Source organism: Typopeltis vanoorti, chromosome 25 (genome assembly GCF_054136105.1).
Source record: "Typopeltis vanoorti isolate ZY-2024b chromosome 25, IOZ_Tvanoo_1.0, whole genome shotgun sequence".
Taxonomy (NCBI): domain Eukaryota; kingdom Metazoa; phylum Arthropoda; class Arachnida; order Uropygi; family Thelyphonidae; genus Typopeltis; species Typopeltis vanoorti.
Genome location: NC_143573.1, coordinates 37,880,419 through 37,900,732, shown reverse-complemented (window position 1 = coordinate 37,900,732; position 20,314 = coordinate 37,880,419). Strand labels below are relative to the sequence as shown.

At 36.5% G+C, this 20,314-nt stretch overlaps 1 protein-coding gene across 1 annotated transcript in view; it reads left to right on the top strand.

The window, feature by feature from the left end:
• LOC150092671 (nurim homolog) overlaps nucleotides 1-20,314 on the top strand; it is a 93,901-nt gene that overhangs the window by 58,612 nt on the left and 14,975 nt on the right. The window contains exon 3 of the mRNA XM_090414668.1: nucleotides 18,781-18,951. Coding sequence (XP_090270794.1) covers nucleotides 18,781-18,951 — 171 coding nt within the window. The remainder of the gene's footprint in view (nucleotides 1-18,780; nucleotides 18,952-20,314) is intronic.

The window sequence follows — 20,314 nt, the reverse complement described above, 5'->3', positions numbered from 1 at the left end:
TTTTTCTTCGGATTAGTCTGTTATCTGTCAACATTCCACTATTATCAGATCTTATTTGTCTTCTAAGACACTTTTTGCTATATCAATCCACCTACATCTTGGTGTAGGTAGATTGATAGGTCTTTTTCCTGCCATCCTGATAAAGAACACTTCTTTAGCTAATCTTTCCTCTCTCATTCTGTTTAAGTGGCCTTACCACCTGAGATTAGCTCTGCTAACACATTCTTGAATGCTAACAATTTCAAGATCTTTCCGAATATCCTCATTTTTTTTTTTTTTTTTTAATATGATACTGCCATTGATGTCCTCTAATCTTTCTCAGGACTCCCATACCTGTGGTCTCTAGTCTTTGATCAAAAGTTTTATTTCTAATCCAGCTCTCAAATCCCTAAGTTAAATTTGGTGTGAACACTGTCTTGTATACATCTAGTTTAGTGTTTTGACTAATCTCTCTTATAATTCCATATAAATTTATTCACTGACTTCCTACCATATCAGCTTTGCTAATTTTGCTGCTGGTTTCCAAATTTAATTTTCCAATCTTCACTAAAAAATCATGCCTAAATAGCTGAAATATTTTACTTGTTCTGTGGGTTCTCCATTCAGGATGCAGTTGATGTTTTTACTGTTTCTGCCTATTTTCAGTGCTGATTTTCATACCAAATTTATTATAGCAGTTATTCAATTTTGGTCAGGGAATTCTGCATACTTGTCCTGGATTTATTTTGGAGTATAACGTCATGTGCATAAAGTAAAGAGCTGAGATTAATATCTCCAATTTTGATATTAGGTTTAATACAGCTTCCTTCGTAATATGATCCATATAGATGATGAATAACAGTGGAGATAATGTACATCCTTGTCGCACACCTGACTGAACGTTAAACCATCTTCCTGTACCTCCTTCACTTCTAACTGCCGATTTACAACTCAAATACAGATTATGTATTTGACCATGTTCTTATCATGATGTGATCTGATCCTGTGACTTCCTCTCTTTGAGAGGGTTGCAGCTGATTACTAGGGAGATAGTGATGCAAGGTGGTTTCCCGTTGCCTTCCTTGCCGTATTTTTATGACTGTAGCTGTATGTTCACGGGTCTGGTTTGCCTGCTTGCAGGATGAAAAAACCCAGCTGTCCATGCCCAAGACCGGCTAACTTGGCTGTGTCTGAGGAAGATCCTTAAGCTCCTCAAGTTGTCGACGGGAATCGAACTCAGGACACTCCTTCCCCAGGCGTATGGTTGCGATCCGCAAAGCCACTAGGCTAACCGCGCAGACCATGTTCTTATATATCCTGCAATTATAAAAGTGCAGTTGTGCTTTAATCTAAAGTACAGGTTATATGTTTACTTAAAACTAAAGTACAGGTTATATGTTTACTTAAAACTAAAGTACAGGTTTATGGTATAAAATGTTCCATTTACACTATAAAACTATAGTGTTTAGAACAACTTTTCTTTCTCTTTATTGGATATGTAAAATAATGAGACATTATTTGATTGGTGTGAAATGGTCCTGACAACTCCTTTTTGGCCTAAACGGAAGCTTGTTTTTATTCAAGTTTCTCCTTAATTTTTCTTAACCACTTTTCAAGTATGCTTGCATAAATTTTGAATACCCAGTAGGGAAATTCCTCAAACTTCACATTGTTTTATTTCCCTAATAAATGGATAGCTGGAGAGTTCAACTCCAATACCCACTTATATGCTTCCCTGATTGAGTCATTCGATGTTTTCCTCATATTTTACTACCGTGTGATTATGTATAATTACTTGATAAAGATCCCTGAAATTAAATGGAAACCAGATCACCAAATGAATAAACTATAATTTTATTACAGTTATTATAGACTATAGAATACTACAGTCTAACATAGTGAATACTCAATAACAGTGATCTCTCCCTCTTAAAGATAGGAAGCAACATCCACATGTTTACGTAAACATTCACTGCAACTGATTTAATGATCTGTTCTCAGTTTCTCTTCCTTCTTAAGTGGAAAGTCAAAAACATCATCTAAAGCATATCTATACTTAAAAATTATTCCACGTTAGATCTTCTAGTTTAATTGGAAACATCTATCAAATGTGCTTTCCTAAAACTATGAATACTAATTATCAATTTTCTTTGATATAGAAAAACTATATGACAACTTGGAGGTTTGATATACTTAGACTTGCACAGCTTTAGTCTTATAAAGGATCTCTTTTTTAACAAAAATTTTCTATCTAATTGAATCTTCCAAGTCTGATTGGGATTTACTCTCTCCCAATCCTTTCTTTGAGAGAAAGGAGTCCCACCTCTTCATTAAATATCATACTATTTGTCAGAGGGTAACTCAGTAACAGAACAAATAGTTACAATCAACAGAACAATAGACCAAAAAAGTATTCTTGTGATATGAGGGGTCATAGACGAAGCAGTAGCAAACTATCTTTCCATCTGTATGCTTTGCAGATGGATTTAGATTTACATCACAAAGACTTTATGTGCATTTTTGTAGGACTAGAAGAACAGAACTTATGTTTATACACCAATGCAGGGTGTATTAGGAATGAGTGGGCAGTGGTTGTTGCTCTTGGATAAAATTAAGTGATCTACAAATAATTCGTGTTGGTTAGACATGATGAGTGTAGCACTTTTTGAAAAGACAGAAGGGATGAATTATTGGTGGTAGCAATACACAAGATGATTACGTTATGATATGGTATGTCGTGTTTGTGGATAGCTCCTGAACAGATAAGTGATATTTTGAGTAAAATTTGATGAATTTGCATAGTATTGTTTACTTTTAGTATTTTAGCGAGTCTGGGTGATTTTTGTGTATTTTTTGAGTATTTTAATAGTAAATTGATAGATACGATTATCTGTGCACATGGCTCCCATAAAGAGGAATACAAAGATGGCGTCCAAGTTGCCATATTTGTCTAAAAATCTTAACTTAAAGGATTTCATTCAGTGTACCGTTTGCGAAATGTATGCATTGAGGAGAGCGGTTGGAGTCTGGTTAAACAATGATAGTGGAGTGAATGTGTGCAAAAAGTGTAAAGAATGTGAGGATTTAAAGAGTGCTTCAGGTCGTGTGAGTGGTATCGTTGATGAAAGTGAGAATCTAGATAACGGTAATATTCGAGGTGTGAATGGTGATATTTGCTAGGTAGTACCTGATAGCTGTGAGAGTGGCATTGAAAGTGAGAATGAAGGTAAACATACAGAACGATTGAATGAATCATCGGAGAATAAAAATGAAGACACTGATGCAATGAGTGAGATCACTTTATTATGCAGAGCGATACATAAGGTAAATCGGCAGCTGGAGCGTTGGCAAAAATGTTTACCAAGCGTACCGACTAATAATCGGCAAAAGATGATAGAAAAAATAAGGGTATGATAGTGAGTGTAAACAAAATGAAAGAGTGTGTATTGTATGGAGATTCCTTAGTAAGAGGCATGTTAGTTGAGAGTTTAACAAAATCGTACCAACCCGGTGCGAACGTAAAGAATGTAAGCAAGTCAATTAAAATGCAAAAGCAACAGGTGAAAGAATTGATAGTGGTGGCAGGTACAAATGATTTGAAAGGAAACAAAAAGGCTATGAGTGAGGATGTGAAGGAATTGCTTGAAGTAGCAAAAAAGAAGAGTGAGAGAGTTAGGTTGGTGAGTCTGTTGCCGTGGTACGACAGTGAAGAGTATAGAAGGAGGGCCATAATTGCTAATGACTTTATGCGTGAATTATGTTTGATGAGTGGTGTGGAATTTGTGGATGTGTGGAATGAGTTCGATGGACGAAAGGATTTATATAAAATGGATGGTTTACGTTTGAATGGATTTGGTGTACGGAGACTTGAAAAGGTGTTGTCGAATGTAGTGGAAGTGAATGTGCAGCATCAAGGAAACTAGAGTTATTGGGGTGGGGGTAGATATGCGGATTTTAAGGAGACAGTTGAGTATGTGAATGTGTGTAATATGCCCAAGCGAGTAGGAAAGACCACGAATCAGAATGAGATAGTTAGTATAAGGCATCAAAATAGGGATGGGACAAATTGGCTTCTGCAATTCATGTATACAAATGCCAGAAGTATTAGGAACAAGAAGGAAGAATTTTTGGCCTTGGTTGGCACTTCCAGACTGCAGGTTATTGGCATTAGTGAAACTTGGTTGACAGAAGATGACACAGCTAGTAGATTGAATGTGAGGGGTATGGTGTGTTCAGGAGTGACAGGGAGAATAAAATGGGGGGAGGAGTGTTATTGATGATAGCTGATGAGCTACAGCCAAGACGAATAGAAGTGGAACTGCAGGATAGAGAAAAGAGCACATTTGAGGCTATTTAGTGTGAGATTGAAACTAGCAGAACTAAATATACAGTTGGGTGCTGCTATAGACCAGGTGATGGAATAGATGGTGGAGATAGTATGCATAAGCAAATAGAAGAAATGAGTGGAAGGAGGGTAATTATTATGGGAGATTTCAACTATGGTAACATTGATTGGAAAGAGGAGAGGACACATGGGAGGAAGGAATTGAATTTTATGCGGTTATTAAGGATAACTATCTGCGACAGCATGTAATGGAAAATACTAGGAGTTAGAGAGTGCTTGACCTGGTAATTGCATCTGAGAATTTGGCTGTAATGAATATGACCACGTTGCCACCAACTGGAGCGAATGATCATGAGGTCTTGACTTGGGAGGTAGCTAAAGGTGTGGAATTTACAATTAAGACAGGGTACATGTGGAATTATCGAGCTGGTATGACAAGCTTAGGAGATTGATTGGTTCAGTGCCATGGCATGTACAACTGCAAGGGCTAGAAGTTGATAGTGCATGGGAGGTGTTAAGAAGTGTTTGCATGAAGCAGTGGCTGACTGTATACCTAGACTCCGAATAATAAAGCAAGTAGGGGTTAAAATGGATGAATAACACCATTAAGCTTGAGCTGCAAAAAAAGAAACAACTATTTAGGGAATTTAAGGAGAAAGTTGACCGACAGGCACATGAACAGTAAAAAGCGCAGACCAGAAGGGTAACGAGTGTGGTAAGAAAAGCAAAAAAGGATTACGAAAGAACATTGACCATGAAGGCTAAAGAGAATCCTAAACAGTTTTTTCGATATGTTGCAAGTAAAACAAAAAATGTATATGGCAGAATGATTTTAAAGAATGCCGATGGTAGGGAAGTAATCGAATCATTTGATATTGCTGAGCGAGCCCTTTGCAAGAATATATCTTCCAGGTGGTGACATTGCAGAAATGAATGAACCAATAGATTATACGGGAATTGTGGTGAATGAAGTGGAGGTGAGTAGTCTATTGCAAAACCTCAATGTCAATACATCTGTGAGATTGGATGGTATACCAGCTCGTGTCGTATGTGAAGCGGCTGAAGAATTGTCATTACCCTTGACCATTTTGTTTAATCTGAGTCTCGGGTCTGGGTTAGTCCTGAGGGGGTGGAAAGAGGGGGGAAAATAGTTCCACTGCATAAAGGAGGTTCCAAGACTGCTGTTGTAAATTACCGACTAATTAGCATATCAGGAATTGTTGTCAAGGTCTTGGAGAAATTAGTCAAGAGAAGAATACAGGATTGGATTGATGAAAATAGGGTACTGTATGGGGGACAACATGGTTTTGTGAGGGGTAGATCATGCCTCAGTAACTTGCTCACGTTTTATAACACAGTGACAGCTGAACTGGATAAGGGTAATAGGTTTACAGTGATTCTACTGACCTTGCCAAGGCCTTTGACAGGATACCACATGGAACTCTAATCAGTAAACTGGAGCAGATGGGGTTGGATATAGGGTTGGTGAGATGGATAGCAGGGTGATTGATGGAGAGATACCAGAGAGTGGTTTATTCAGTAGTGGAGTCAAAAAGATGGCTTGTGACTAGTGGTGTGCCACAGGCTTCTGTTCTTGGACCACTACTTTTCAATTTGTTCATTAACGATATAGGAAAGGATCTGAGAGGAAGTGTTCACTTGTTTGCTGATGATGCAATGTTGGGTAGAGCAATTGTGAGTGCACATGATGTCAAAATTTTGCATTTAGATTTGGATAGTTTGGAGGACTGGGCTAGGGAAAATGGATGTCAATTTAATGTGGCAAAGTGTAAGGTTATGCATTTTGAAGTGAAAAGATTAGCAGCAGTATATCACATTGATGGAACCGTACTCGAGGAGATTGATGAGGCCAGGGATTTGGGAGTGTTGGTGGATAGGGAATTGAAGTTTAGGGGGACACATTGCATAAGTGTCTAAATCAGCTCATCAAATCACTTGGTTGCTGAAAAATATTTTAACAAGCAGAGACAAACAAGGTATTGTTCTACTATATCAAGCCTTGATAAGACCCCATCTAGACTACTGTGCCCAGATATGGGTGCCAGGGTTTCTCCTTGATGGGGAGGAGGTGGAGAAGATCCAGAGACGAGTGACCAAGATGTTAGCAGGTCTGTGGAATGAACCTTATGAGAACAGGTTGAAGATTTGTGGATTGCAAAAATTAGTTGATAGGCGGAAAAGGGGTGATATGATTGAGACATTCAAATTACTGAATCCTATATTTCTATAGGATTAATCCAGAAGTAAATTTTGAGAATAGGACTGGTGGTGGGAGGATTGGGCCTATACATGGATGCTGCACAAGAATGTGGTTAGCAGGGGTGTTAGAACTAGGTTTTTTACTTGGAGAGTGATGAATGAGTGGGGTAAGCTGCCAGAGTCTGTTGTGGGTGCTATGACCATGAATGAGTTCAAGGCGAGGTATGATAGATACTGTGTGAATGTCGAATAGTTGTTCTTGACATGATGTTAGGGCCTCCCTCGATGAGTCTGTCGACTCCTTGGAATTGCCCGAAATAATAATAATAATAATGATGTATGAGTAGATGATTGAAAAAATGATAATAGAATTACTGTATACTATCATGTGATGAAAGGAATCATGTAATTGATACGGAAGATAGCTGGTGAGATGCAAGTTTTTTCAAAACAAAAGAGATGTATATAATTAGAGCAGGAGACTGACAAACTATGGAAACAGACTGGTGACCCATTGTAGTTTGATCATTTGAAGGGAAGAGAAATCAGTAGTGCCCTAGGAGTGGGGTCAAAATCGGTCAACGATGGCATTATCAAATTGTATTCTTAAGGATAGGAGGATAAATAGTGGAGATGAAATATGTGAATCATGAGATAATGCAAGAGTTTTGGAGGAAGGATTGCAGTTAGTACAAAGGAAAGAGTACTCATCAGAAATTGATGAGGGAGGGAGGAGGAATTCACATATTGACTTAAAAAAAAAAAAGAAAGAAAGAAACAACTATGGAGGGAATTTAAGGAGAAAGGTCACCGGCAGGCACATGAACAGTATAAAGCCCAGGCCAGAAGGATAACGAGTGTGGTAAGAAAAGCAAAAAAGGATTACGAAAGAACATTGGCCATGCAGGCTAAAGAGAATCCTAAACAGTTTTTCGATATGCTGCAAGAAAGAGAAAAACTGTATACGACAGAATGATTTTAAGGAATGCCGATGGCAAGGAGGTCACCGAATCAGTTGATATAGTTGATTACTGAGCGAGCACTTTGCAAGAGTATATCATCCAGGTGGTGACATTGCAGAAATGAATGAACAAATAGATTATACGGGAATTGTGGTGAATGAGGTGGAGGTGAGTAGTCTATTGCAAAAACTCAATGTCAGTACATCTGTGGGATGTATTGAACAGATTGAAGATTTGTGGGTTGCAAAAATTAGTTGATAGGCGGAAAAGGGGTGATATGATTGAGACATTCAAATTACTGAAGGGTTTCTATAAGATCAATCCAGAAGATATTTTTGAGAATAGGACTATGGGTGGGAGAACTAGGGCCATACATGGAAGCTGGGCAAGAATGTGGTTAACAAGGGTGTTTGAGCTTGGTTTTTTATTTGGAGAGTGGTAAATGAGTGGAATAAGCTGCCAGAGTCTGTTGTGGGTGCTATGACCATGAATGAGTTCAAGGTGAGGTATGATAGATACTGTGTGAATGTCGAATAGTTGTTCTTGACATGATGTTAGGGCCTCCCTCGATGAGTCTGTCGACTCCTTGGAGTTGCCCGAAATAATAATAATAATAATAATAAAAAGGAGATTGATTGATTGAGCAAGCAAATCCCACCACAGAAATTTCTTTCTATGCTAGCTACATAACTAGAGAATTCTACAGCTAATTCTTGAGGTTTAGAAAACATAGTATTGGTAAAATGTATGAACCATGAAATTATGCAGGAGCTGTGGTAAGAGGAGGTTTTGGAGGAGGTACAATGAACAGGGTACTAATCAATGGCACAAGAAGTGCAAGACACAGGCTTGGAAACGAGTGTAGTGAGGAAGAAAAAATTGGCATTGTAAAGAGATGAAACTGGCTGAGGCAGCACAGTAAAATCCTAAATAATTCTGCAGTTAAGTAGCTAGTATAAGAAATGGTGAATAAGGCTGTGGGGACTGAGTGGGATATTTCCATGTATGTTAAGGAAATGTGCAAATGATTTGACAATACCCTTTGCTTGTTTGTACAACAGGAAGAATCCCAAAAGAGTGGACAGAGAGAATAATAGTGCTGCTGAACAGAGAAGAATCCAAGTCAGCAGTGTCAAATTGAAGCAACATCAAAGATATATTGGATACAGAATACAAACTTGGTTGATGAAAATAGAAATTTCATAGAGAGTAGCATGAATTTGTTAACAGCAAGTCTTGCTTCAGTAACCCAGTTACATTTTATAATAAAGCAATATGTGTACTGAACAGAGGATATTTGTATATCGTAATTTTTAAAATTTTTCTAGCTTTTGGAAATGAATTTAATAGAATACCACTTCACAAACTACTGTTGAAATCAAGAATAGGAATAGATAGCGGGTTGGTATGTTAGGTACAAAAATGTTTGGCTAATGGGAGCCAGCAAGTTATGTATGAGGAAGTAATGTCTCGAAACAAGAAAGTAACAAGCAGAGTACCATAGGATTCTGTTCTGGGACTGCTATTTTTTACATTTATATATTGACAATAGTTCTAGTTTTCAATATTCATTATTGCTCTTCGATTGGGGAGAATGATATCAGAAAGTTGTGATATCATATGAAAAGCATAAAAAGACTAGTAAATGCAAATTGAAAGGAACATAAAAAAAACGTTGTAAACAATCTAGTAGCTAAGATTACACGTTCGCGATACAGAGACTGAGAGGACTTATTGTTCTTATACATTATCACGCATGTGTGTTTGTTGTAAATGCGTAATGTGATTACTGGCTAGCTGTAATTCAGATGGATTTAGAGAGAGGATCAGGTTTTTCCACGAACTGTTCAGAATAGTACCCTGATTTCTGTTGGGGTTTCCGCCGGTTATTAATACTATTGTAGCTTCCTTGAATAAACGATGTCTGTAGTCGTCATCCAAATATGGCATGGAGCTGTTTTGCCGCTCTATTGTGTGGTTAGACGTACAGCAATTATGTGCTAAGCCAGAAGAAATACTTCTCTTGTGGTTTACATCACCAACATGTTCTTTTTGTCTGGTCTCTAAACTCCGTGAAGTTTGTCTGATGCTGGTGGTTGGTTTGAAGACTACTCTGATGTTGTAGGCTCTTAGTATTCTGGCTATTTGATAAGAAATTGACCTGATGAAAGGGATCACAGCAGTAGAAATGTGCTGGGAGCTTGATTCTTCTTGTATAGATATTTTTTGATGATGTTCGGAGGATATCCATTTTTTGATAATGTGTTGGCTATTAGTGAGAGTTCAGTCTGTGTATCCTCCTCTTCTGATATAAACCGCCATGCTCTATTTTTTAACATGTGGATAATGTTCAGTTTGTGTGTCCTGTGATGGTTTGAAGTATAACGAAGATATCTTCCAGTGTCTGTAGGCTTTCTGTAAATAGATAATTTGACACTATTTGATTGTCTCTTTATCAAGATGTCTAAAAAATGCAGTTGGCTGTTGTTTTCTACTTCCAGAGTGAATTTTATCTTGTTATGTATTGAGTTGATTTTAGGTTTTCTAAGCTGTCTTGTCTTATAATGAAAATATATGGCAAGACAACTCTACTTATATGATCCTAGAAAGAGACCCCACTATAAAAAATCATAATGAAACAAACCAACTAATCAGAAATTGTAGCATTTGGCCAGAAGAAGTGAAGAGAGCACTCATATCCTCACATCCCATCACTCCCAGACTATATGGGACACCTAAAATACATAAAAAGGATATACCTCTTCGTCCAATCGTTGATGGAAGATCATCCCCAACTTACTTTTTGGCCAAACATTAGCAAATTTATTAAATAATAAAATAAGATCAACAGAATCCTATATCAAGAATAGTCAGCACTTTGTAAATAAACTGCAAGCCATTAAGATTGCACCAACAGACATGCTAGCCAGTCTAAATGTTGTATCCCTTTTCACCAATGTACCAGTAGAAGAGGTAATAAACATCATTCAAGACCTCTTTCCTCTAGACATCACACAGATGTTTAAACACTGCCTTCGGTCTAATTTCTTTAAGGTTAACAACACTATATAACAACAATTAGAAGGCCTAGCAATGGGAAGCCCGCTATCACCATCTTGTGCAGACCTTTTCATGGAAAAACTTGAAAAAGAAATTCTCTCCACAATCTCCCCTAGACCATCTATATGGTGGAGATATGTAGATGATATTTTCATTATATGGCAAGACAGGTTAGAAAACCTAAAATCGTTTGTGAATAAAATCAACTCAATACATAACAAGATAAAATTCACTCTGGAAGTAGAAAACAACAGCTAATTGCATTTTTTAGACATCTTGATAAAGAGACAATCAAATAGTGTCAAATTATCTATTTATAGAAAGCCTACAGACACTGGAAGATATCTTCATTAGAGCCCGACAGTTTATATCAGAAGAGGAGGATACACAGACTGAACTCTCACTAATAGCCAACACATTATCAAAAAATGGATATCCTCCGAACATCATCAAAAAATATCTATACGGTGTCAACCCCAGACAAGAAGAATCAAGCTCCCAGTACATTTCTACTGTTGTGATCCCTTTCATCAGGTCAATTTCTTATCAGATAGCCAGAATACTAAGAGCCTACAACATAAGAGTAGTCTTCAAACCAACCACCAGCATCAGACAGGTTTTAGGATCCCCAAAAGATAAGGTGCCATTCTACAAATATCCAGGAGTATATTACATTCTTTGCTCCTGTAGTCTTGCCTACATCGGACAAACTTCATGGAGTTTAGAGACCAGACAAAAAGAACATGTTGGTGATGTAAACCACACGAGAAGTATTTCTTCCAGCTTAGCACATCGTTGCTGTACATCTAACCACACAATAGAGTGGCAAAACAGCTCCATGTCATATTTGGATGACGACTACAGACATCGTTTATTCAAGGAAGCTACAATAGTGTTAATAACCGGCGGAAACCTCAACAGAAATGAAGGTACTATTCCGAACAGTTCGTGGAAAAACCTGATCCTCTCTCTAAATCCATCTGAACTACAGCTAAGCAGTAATCACATCATGCATTTACAACAAGCACGCATGCATGATAATATATAAGAACAATAAGTCCTCTCGGTCTCTGTCATGCGAACATGTAACCCTAGCTACTAGATTGTTTACAACGTTTTTTATGTTCCTTTCAATTTGCATTTACTAGTCTTTTTATGCTTTTCCGTCAACGCCTTGGAAAAGCTAGACAGTTTGCTAGTGAAACTGGTAGGCAAAGAATGTAAGATGTTTGTATGCATTACATATGGTCAGTATTAAAACAATAAGTTTGTATGTTTAATTTAAACAGATGTGAGAGATTTCGGAGTGTTGGTGGATAGGGAATTGAAGTTTAGGGAAAATCCAGAAAAATTCCTGCTTTATACGAAGAACGGTGACAGGGATAAGGCACTAATCAAGTCATATATTACCTGGATATTTTAGGTCAGTGGTGGCGAACCTTTTTATGTGCGCGTGCCAATTATTTATAAATCGAGTTGCTGGCGTGTGCCAAAAATGTACCAATCGAGTTGCTGACGTGCCAGGAAGTTTTTAATAGGGGAAAAATTAAGAGAAAATTAATCTAACTTAATTAATTTATTTATTCATAAATTTATAATATATATATTTTTTATAATATTTTATAAATAATATTTTATATTATAATATTTATTTATTTATATAATTTAAAATATTCAGTGTAAAATTGATTTTAATGATGTTGGTTTGAAAGGAAAAAAAAACAGTAGTGAGAAAAATATTTGTGCGTCGTAACTCACCATCAAAGTTAGCTGAGCAGGAGAAGCATCAGAAGGATGTCAACTTGTCGGCAAAACGCTTACCATATTTACTCGAAAATGACTCGCCCTTGCGTATAACTGGCATCCCTGATTTAAATGTCTTTAAGAAAAAAGACAAAAATTAATAAGTATTGCATATGCCTCGCACACGAAAAATGTTTAAACGTGTTCACTTCGAAGCGATAGTAACTCACTCCCTGCGGTTAATAACATGCCCTCCCCAACAGCCATTATACTGCAGATGCAAGAAAAACAAGTTTTATTGTATTCCTGAAAGGTATAGAGCCTTTTGCAGTCTGTGTAATATATTTCTCAATAAATAGTACAATTATAGACCGCTGGAATAAAAATGGCATTAACTAATGAATCGCATGTCCCCTCTCACAGAAACGATGCTGTATACTGTAGGCAAAGCAAAACCATATGTTGCATCGAAAACACAGTATCTAACTAAAAGCTATTGTCTAATTTTTCAATTACATGAAATAAGTGTTTGTTTGATTGCATTTGAAATTCTCGATATCATTATGACAGATCACAAAGGCTAACTTCAAATAAAATTCTACCACGAATTGAAACATGCTATATAATGCATGTGTGAGTTCCCCTGCCATCTTGAACACAAACAAGCAGCAATAAAATTCAACCAAGGGTTGAAACTTTGTGAATTGAGCTCGCCGGTAATGAGAAGTTCCCTCAGAACGATAAACGACACCCCTTTGAGAATGTGTTAAAACTAAGAATAATATGCTGAATGTTGTTATGACAGTTTTAGATGTTATAAAATTCAGTTGAAAAGAATTAGCATTTCAACTCAACAATTGTCAGTTGTCTTTGTGTCGCATGATCTTTTGTTAATACTGCACCAATCAAATGCACATCTTCATGGCTGCTCTCTGGTGTAAAACAAAATTTAACTGGTACGTATTGTCACAATTTAAAAAAAATGGTTGAATAATTTATATGTATATAAAAGGATGTCACCTGTAAATCGTTGATGTGCCAGCAAAATTCTCGGACGTGCCACAAGTTTGCCATCTATGTTTTAGGTGATGAGGAAACATTAAAGTACAGAGGCAAGTTACTAAGACTGTTGGAGGACTCTGAAATGTTCAGTACAAGGACATTTAGGAGAAGATGCTATGTAGAGCTTGGATAGATGAAAAGGTGGTATGACTGACAGTTCATGTGAGGAACATATCAAATAAATATAAGGGAAATATTGCATAGTATAATAGATGATGGGAGAATAAGAAGTCATCCCTGGAAACTATAAGCAGTGAGTAAGAAAGGAAAAAAAAAATTTTTTTTTTTTTTGTATGAATGGTGATTCGATTAGAAGGTTTATTATCCATATACATTGCTAAAGAGGATGGTGAATGCCTGAATACTTCAATGTTTTCAAGGCAAAAAAATTATGATATGTATTAGTAGAGAAGTTGCTTTGTCCATTGAGTTTTAATTCCACAGAGTCCTGGAAATAATACTAATACCATATCCCATCATTCCCAAACTTATAGGAACAAAGTCTACCAAATGCTGGATCCTGTTGATTCAACTTCATACCGCATAGTATCAAAGCCATTGTTGGTCTTCAGGCATCTCTGCTCTTACAGGATATCATTTATCTGCTATCACAAAGAGCAAATTCCTCTTAATTTCTACCCTTCCTGAAAATGCTAGACCTTCCAAATTCTGTTCCTGTTAACTCATCTTCCTGTTTCAGCCATGTCAGTTAAGTCTAAAACCTTGGATCTGCCCAACTCTCAGGAGTTTGTTGCAGGTGGAACAAACTCCTTGCCCTTATTCTTGGCATTTGTAAACAAAATATAATAATCCCTGACCTCCAGATTTATATGCTAAAGAACCAATAATGTCCTTAGATCATTAGCGTTAGTTAAACTATCTAACCTCAACTGTGTCTCTCATTTTACATAAGTTATTCATGGTTGCTAAGACTTTATATTTTCCTCTCACCCAACAGCAGTCACTCCGTTCTCTCATATGATCCATTTCACCCAGCTGCATTCCATCATATGATTCTCTTTTCCTCACAGATTTATCCCTCTTTTGCTACATGTTCTAGTCATATTATTCAACCTTGAAAAGATTTTCACTTGATTATACTATAAATTAAAGATGCCAAGAAATTATATTCTTGGTTTCATCCTTTATCCAAGTGTAAGCAAACAAATTTGCTCATGAAGTCACTTCACAACTGGGCTACTTTTTATATAGAGGCTAATGACTTCACATCAATTGTCTTAGTATCCCATAATGCAAAGAACATATCCTTATAGACATGTATAATGCTATGCAATATGGGAAGTGCCACTACCTAGGCTGATTTTGACCTTTATTGATGTCTCATCAGTGGGAGTCAGAGCCAGAAGTGATACCGAGGTTGAAGTAATGCAGAAGTTATATTTCCATATACATATTTCCAGTTAGTATCCCAGGAGTAGTAGTAGTTAAGGTATTGGAAAAGTTGGTTAAAAGTAGAATTTAGGAATGAGTGGATAAGAATATGATAATCTATGGTTTCAATGGCTACACCATGACTGTTGTATTTTTCAATGGCATTTGACAGAATACTACACACAAAACTATTACATAAGTTGAAGCAAATAGGAATGGATACTAAGTTGGTAACATGGATGAGGGAAAGGCTGAACAACAGACACCAGAGTAGTATCTGGTGGAATAGAATCGAGAAGAATGGGCACAGCTAATGGAGTGCCTCAGGGTTCAGTACAAAAACTAGTACTGTTTAATTTGCATATTAATAACATAAGGGAATGATTTTTTTAAATCTTACACATGAGAGTACAAGAGCCTGTAGCACATCAGTTCTGTGTGTGTGAGGTGCAGGTAAGAATTGAGAAGGGAGAAATCTATTGACACTTCTTAAAGAGCTGTAAGTTGAAGTTGGGAAACACATTATGAGGAAGAGTGTTCCAGAAGAAGAGGTGAAGCAAGTTCGATGAGTTTGCAGTCTGCTGAAAAGGGATGTTGGTAGCTGCTCTTGTTGTAACAGACCCAAAAGCAAGTGAAAGAATGATGTTTGCCAATTCACTGGAGCAGTACCTGTAGAAGAGACACAGAGCTGAAACATTGCATCCGTAATAAATTTAGTTTAATCCTTTATCCAAGTGTGTGCAAACAAAGTTTGCGCCTGAAAGTATCTTCAGGACTCGGGTAAAGTGGTACAACAAAGGATTAAACTAAATTTATTATAGTCTGACCAAGTGAAAAATAAACTTTCAACATCTTTCTCTAAATCCAGAGTAATTTAATAAAAAGGTGGCACACCGTTTGTCAGCTCCTATAGGAGGAGATGACCTTGCTAATGCTTCTGCCTTGGTATCTCCACTTGGGCCTGGCTCCCACTGAAGAGACCTCAATAAAGGTTGAAACTAGTCTGGGTAGTGGCCCTTCCCTTAATGCTTAACATTATACATATTCGCAAGGAGATGTGTTTTGCATTAAGGGAGATACTGAGATAGGAGTGTTCGTAGCTTGCTCCACCTTTGCAAGGAGTCGCCCGGTGTTGTACCACTTTACCCCAGTCCTGAAGATATTTTCAGGCGCAAACTTTGTTTGCACACACTTGGATAAAGGATTAAACTAAATTTATTATAGTCTGACCAAGTGAAAAATAAACTTTCAACATCAAAAAAATTGCATCTGTAAGATAGAGGTTGAAGGGTAATCTCTGAGTCATATTGCTCTCTTCCAGACAGCATCAAGAATTTTTAGAAAGATTTCAGGTGCACCACCCAAAATGTATGAACAGTATTCTAAGGATTGGGTGGATTTGGGATTTATATAGGGTTAGTAGTTGGATGGGTATAAAATAGTTTCTTGGCCAGAAAAGAATGCCTAGTTTTTTTTTAGAGGCTGAGGAAGCTATTGATGTGATTTATTTATGCCAGAAGAGCTCAGAGATAAAATGTCAGTCCAAAGAGAGGGATATGATTCTGTCTGGTGGTGTGTGCATGTACATGTGTGTATTTGGTCAGTAGTTGGAGAGTAGACTTTTCTCTTTTTTTTTTTTTTTGGAATGGATTGGGTATATGCTTCCTTCCATGTGTTGGATAGGTGCCAACTTGAGTATAGATGATATAATTGATTTAAGAGAAGGATTTATTTGCTGATGATGCAAAACTGAGGAAGACAATAATTAATAAAGGTGATAGAGATCTACAGGATGATTCAAATAAATTGGCAGTGTGGACAAAGGATAATGGTTGTCAGTTTAATGTGGCAAAGTGTAGAAATGAAAAGATTACATACTGTGCATTCTATTGATGGTACTGAATTGCAGGAATTTTATGAGACTAGGTATTTTTGGGGATGATGGTGGACAGAGAGCTGAAGTTCAGATGGCATATTATAAAAGTTGCTAAAATAGGCTAAAACTCAATAAACATCCACCAACCCTACCTAATCTCCAAGAGTTGGAAACTCCATAACATAAAAATTAGGTCACAACTCCAACCAATAGGAAATAACACAAGCACACCAAAGACAGAAACACCAAGCCAACTTGACATAGCCTCCACTACCCCCCCCCCCCCCCACGAATTCCGAAGATGATGCACTGTCGAAATGGCTCGCATCCTGTTACTCCCACTTCTGACCTTTTCCCATCAATCCTTCCTCTTCCCCAAAAAATAGTTTCTAATTCAGATCCTTCTCTCACCCCCCCCCCTCCCAAAGCTCTCTCTGCCCACTCTTAATAATAATAATAATATTATTATACAAAAATCCAGGTTTTTTTCAAATAATTCTCCCACATTGCTTTACCCCCACTTTTCCCAAACCCCTTTCCTTTAACCGCAGATTAATGTATATTGCCAGGATAAGGAGACAGCCAACAGCATCCAAAAAAGGTATGTCCGAATTTTCCTCCTATATTATTCTTCATATATCTGTTTTTATAACACATCAGTAATTAATGCCCTATGATTTTGAGTAAAAAGGGACACTCCTAAACGAAAGTAGGCTATATAGCCATAAAAATAATAAATTAAAAGATTACTTTGATGTTGAAGAATGCATTTAAAAGCAGAGATAGAAAGTTATTATCACTCTTTATAAGGCTATATAACAATTGTGTACAAATTTGATCACCTGGGTTTCTTGGAGATGAAGAAATAGAGAGGACCCACAGACCTGCCATCATCTTGGTCACTTATCTAATGAGGACAGATTGAAGGTGTGCAAAGTATAGTTGATAGATGGGATGTGATAGAAACAAGTTACTAAAGGGGCTCTAAAAGATTGATTCAAATAAATTTTCCAACATATGATGAGCAGGAACAGAACCTAGAGATTACACCTGGAATTTGTATAAGAGTGTGGTTAGTAAAAATATAGAGACTAGATTCTTTGCTTGGAAAGTGGTGAATTACTAGAATGAATTGCCAAAGGTGAGTGTGAGTGCTTTGATGGTGAATCAGTTTAAAGAAAGGTTTTGATAGATATTGGGTGAATAGCAGTTAGTATAAGTCTTCTAAGCCCATAATAATTATAATAATAGTACATTCGTGTATATTTTAAATTCCATAAATTGTAACTACTGTATTTTCCGGTGTATAAGACGCACCCAAGAAATTTAATACAATTTTCTGGAAAAAACCTAAAACCTAACACAAAATATCTCAAGACATCAACTCAATACTGATAAACATCGTTAACTGATTACTCGGATAAGATATTATGAAACTTGAATAGGGACTCCCCGTTCTTATCCAATGACACACTAGAAGTCACGTGAAGGTCATGCATCAATTTGATTGCACCATTTACCGCCTACAAAGATCTTGGAACATACAAGGGAGTGCGTATGACTTTGAAAAGAGGAAACAATCTTTACTCTCATTATATAAGATGCACCCCATTTTTAAGATGAATTTTTAAGGTAAAAAAGTGCATCTTATACACCGGAAAATACGGTACATTAATAAGATTCTGGACATGTCCAGTTCAGACAAAAAGAGGCATTACTTTTGTAGATTCCCAAACCTGATCTTCTTAGTATAATGTCAAGGCACAGTCAGATATATAACAAAACTTATTTTAGTACATTTATGGCCTTAGCTCTTGGTATGTCAAGAATTGTTGATCAACTAAATAGTCCCACACACACACCACCTTTTTTTATGCAGTTTTGTAGATAAGCTTTCAGTGGAATAAATAATTTTATTTTAATACCATATTTTATTATCATTCATAATTATTTAGCAAGCAATCATGAGTCTAAAATGACCATTTAACTTTGTGTTAAAAAGTATTGAGGATTAATTTCTTACTTGAGGAATATAACATATATGAGATGATTAAATCATATGAATGTTTTCTATGCTACATCTAGATTTTACTTCTACAAATTTTTAGCATATCTATAATGAATGTAATGATTATTTTAAGGTATTGATGAGATACTGGATTCCAATCCATCATTTTTCATTGTGGGAGATCAATACAGCTCAAAAGCCTATTTGGTGGTGGGTATTTGTTGTTATCCATTTGCTGTGTTGGGTCATTATTTATGCTGGATTTCTTGTGATGGATTTGGCAGAAATGATAGGAATCAAACAGGTAAGATCTTATTGCATTTTTTAAATATTTTTTATTAAGTATTCTCATAGTTGTTAAAAATCTTGTAATATACCATATTTTTTTATGAAGTAACTTACTATACAAAAATACTATCATAGTCTTCAAAACTTTGTCATAATTAATTGACTTATGTCCAACTAATTGAATATTCACATTTGTACTGTATATAGTGAATATAAGAGTTATTTCATTTTCACCATTTTAAGTATATTATTAAATCACGATATATATTCATATTGATAAGTTAAAAGGTAACTTATAAATTATTTAACAGAAGAAGTGAGAGAAGTTAATATTTTTTTAAGCAGGATAACGTCAACATTTGTTTTACTCGTTTCTCTTTGAAAATTAATTAAATGCAAACCCACTGCATTTGCTTTTCTGATAAAAAAAAAGAATTTTTATTTGATTTCAACTAAACATATAGCATTAAAAACCATATATTAAGTGTCCTTGTCTCTGGATTATTTAAAAATATGCAATTTCATATTTGTAAGTTGTTTTGAAATCTAGTTCAGGAAATATATATAGCTAGAAAATTAAGTTCTGTAAGATTTATGGTTCTTTCAAATGAAACAGCATTATGATTGATGCTATTTTATCTGCTGCACTGACTTAATATAATAAAGAAAATTGTGAACAAGGGAAATTTGTCACCACAGTTTAAAACAAGCAACTACGCATACCAAAGATATATTCGAAAGACTATTTATGGAATCGGGGTGCTTAAGGGTTAAAGCTGTATAACTGAGAGGAGACCTCCACATAGCCTTTAAAGGAATGTGGAGAACCGACCAGGGCTTCTGACCTCACCTTCTCGTGGTGCACCCTGTTGGGTATCTACCTGGATACTGAACGAACGAGGATGGGCTGGCAATTTGGGATTTAGCTGACCAAATTGTATTCTTATTGGCTTAAACCAATATATAAAACGATGGTACAACATGACAAAATTTCATGCTGGCTGGGGCGTCGCCTGGTTAAACAAGGCCCCCGTTGTTTTTGCCAGTGAACCAGGGCGAACAGCGAAAATACAGCTACTGGAACAAATCTGAAAGCACACTCCCAACTCAACATCACCAGAGTTAAAGATTGGTACTATCAACATAAGAAGCCTGAATGACAAAGAAATGGAGCTAGCTGAAGAATTAGATAAGTACCAGATCGACGTAATAGGGGTGACCTGAAACAAAAAAGACAAAAACTGGTGAGATCTCTCTCTGAGCAATAAATACAAAATGTTATATTCGGGAAATGACAATCAAGGAAAAGAAGGAGTAGCCATAGTATTCCACACAAAATACGAGGCTAATCTTCTTGAATGGCAGGCAGTCTCAAGTAG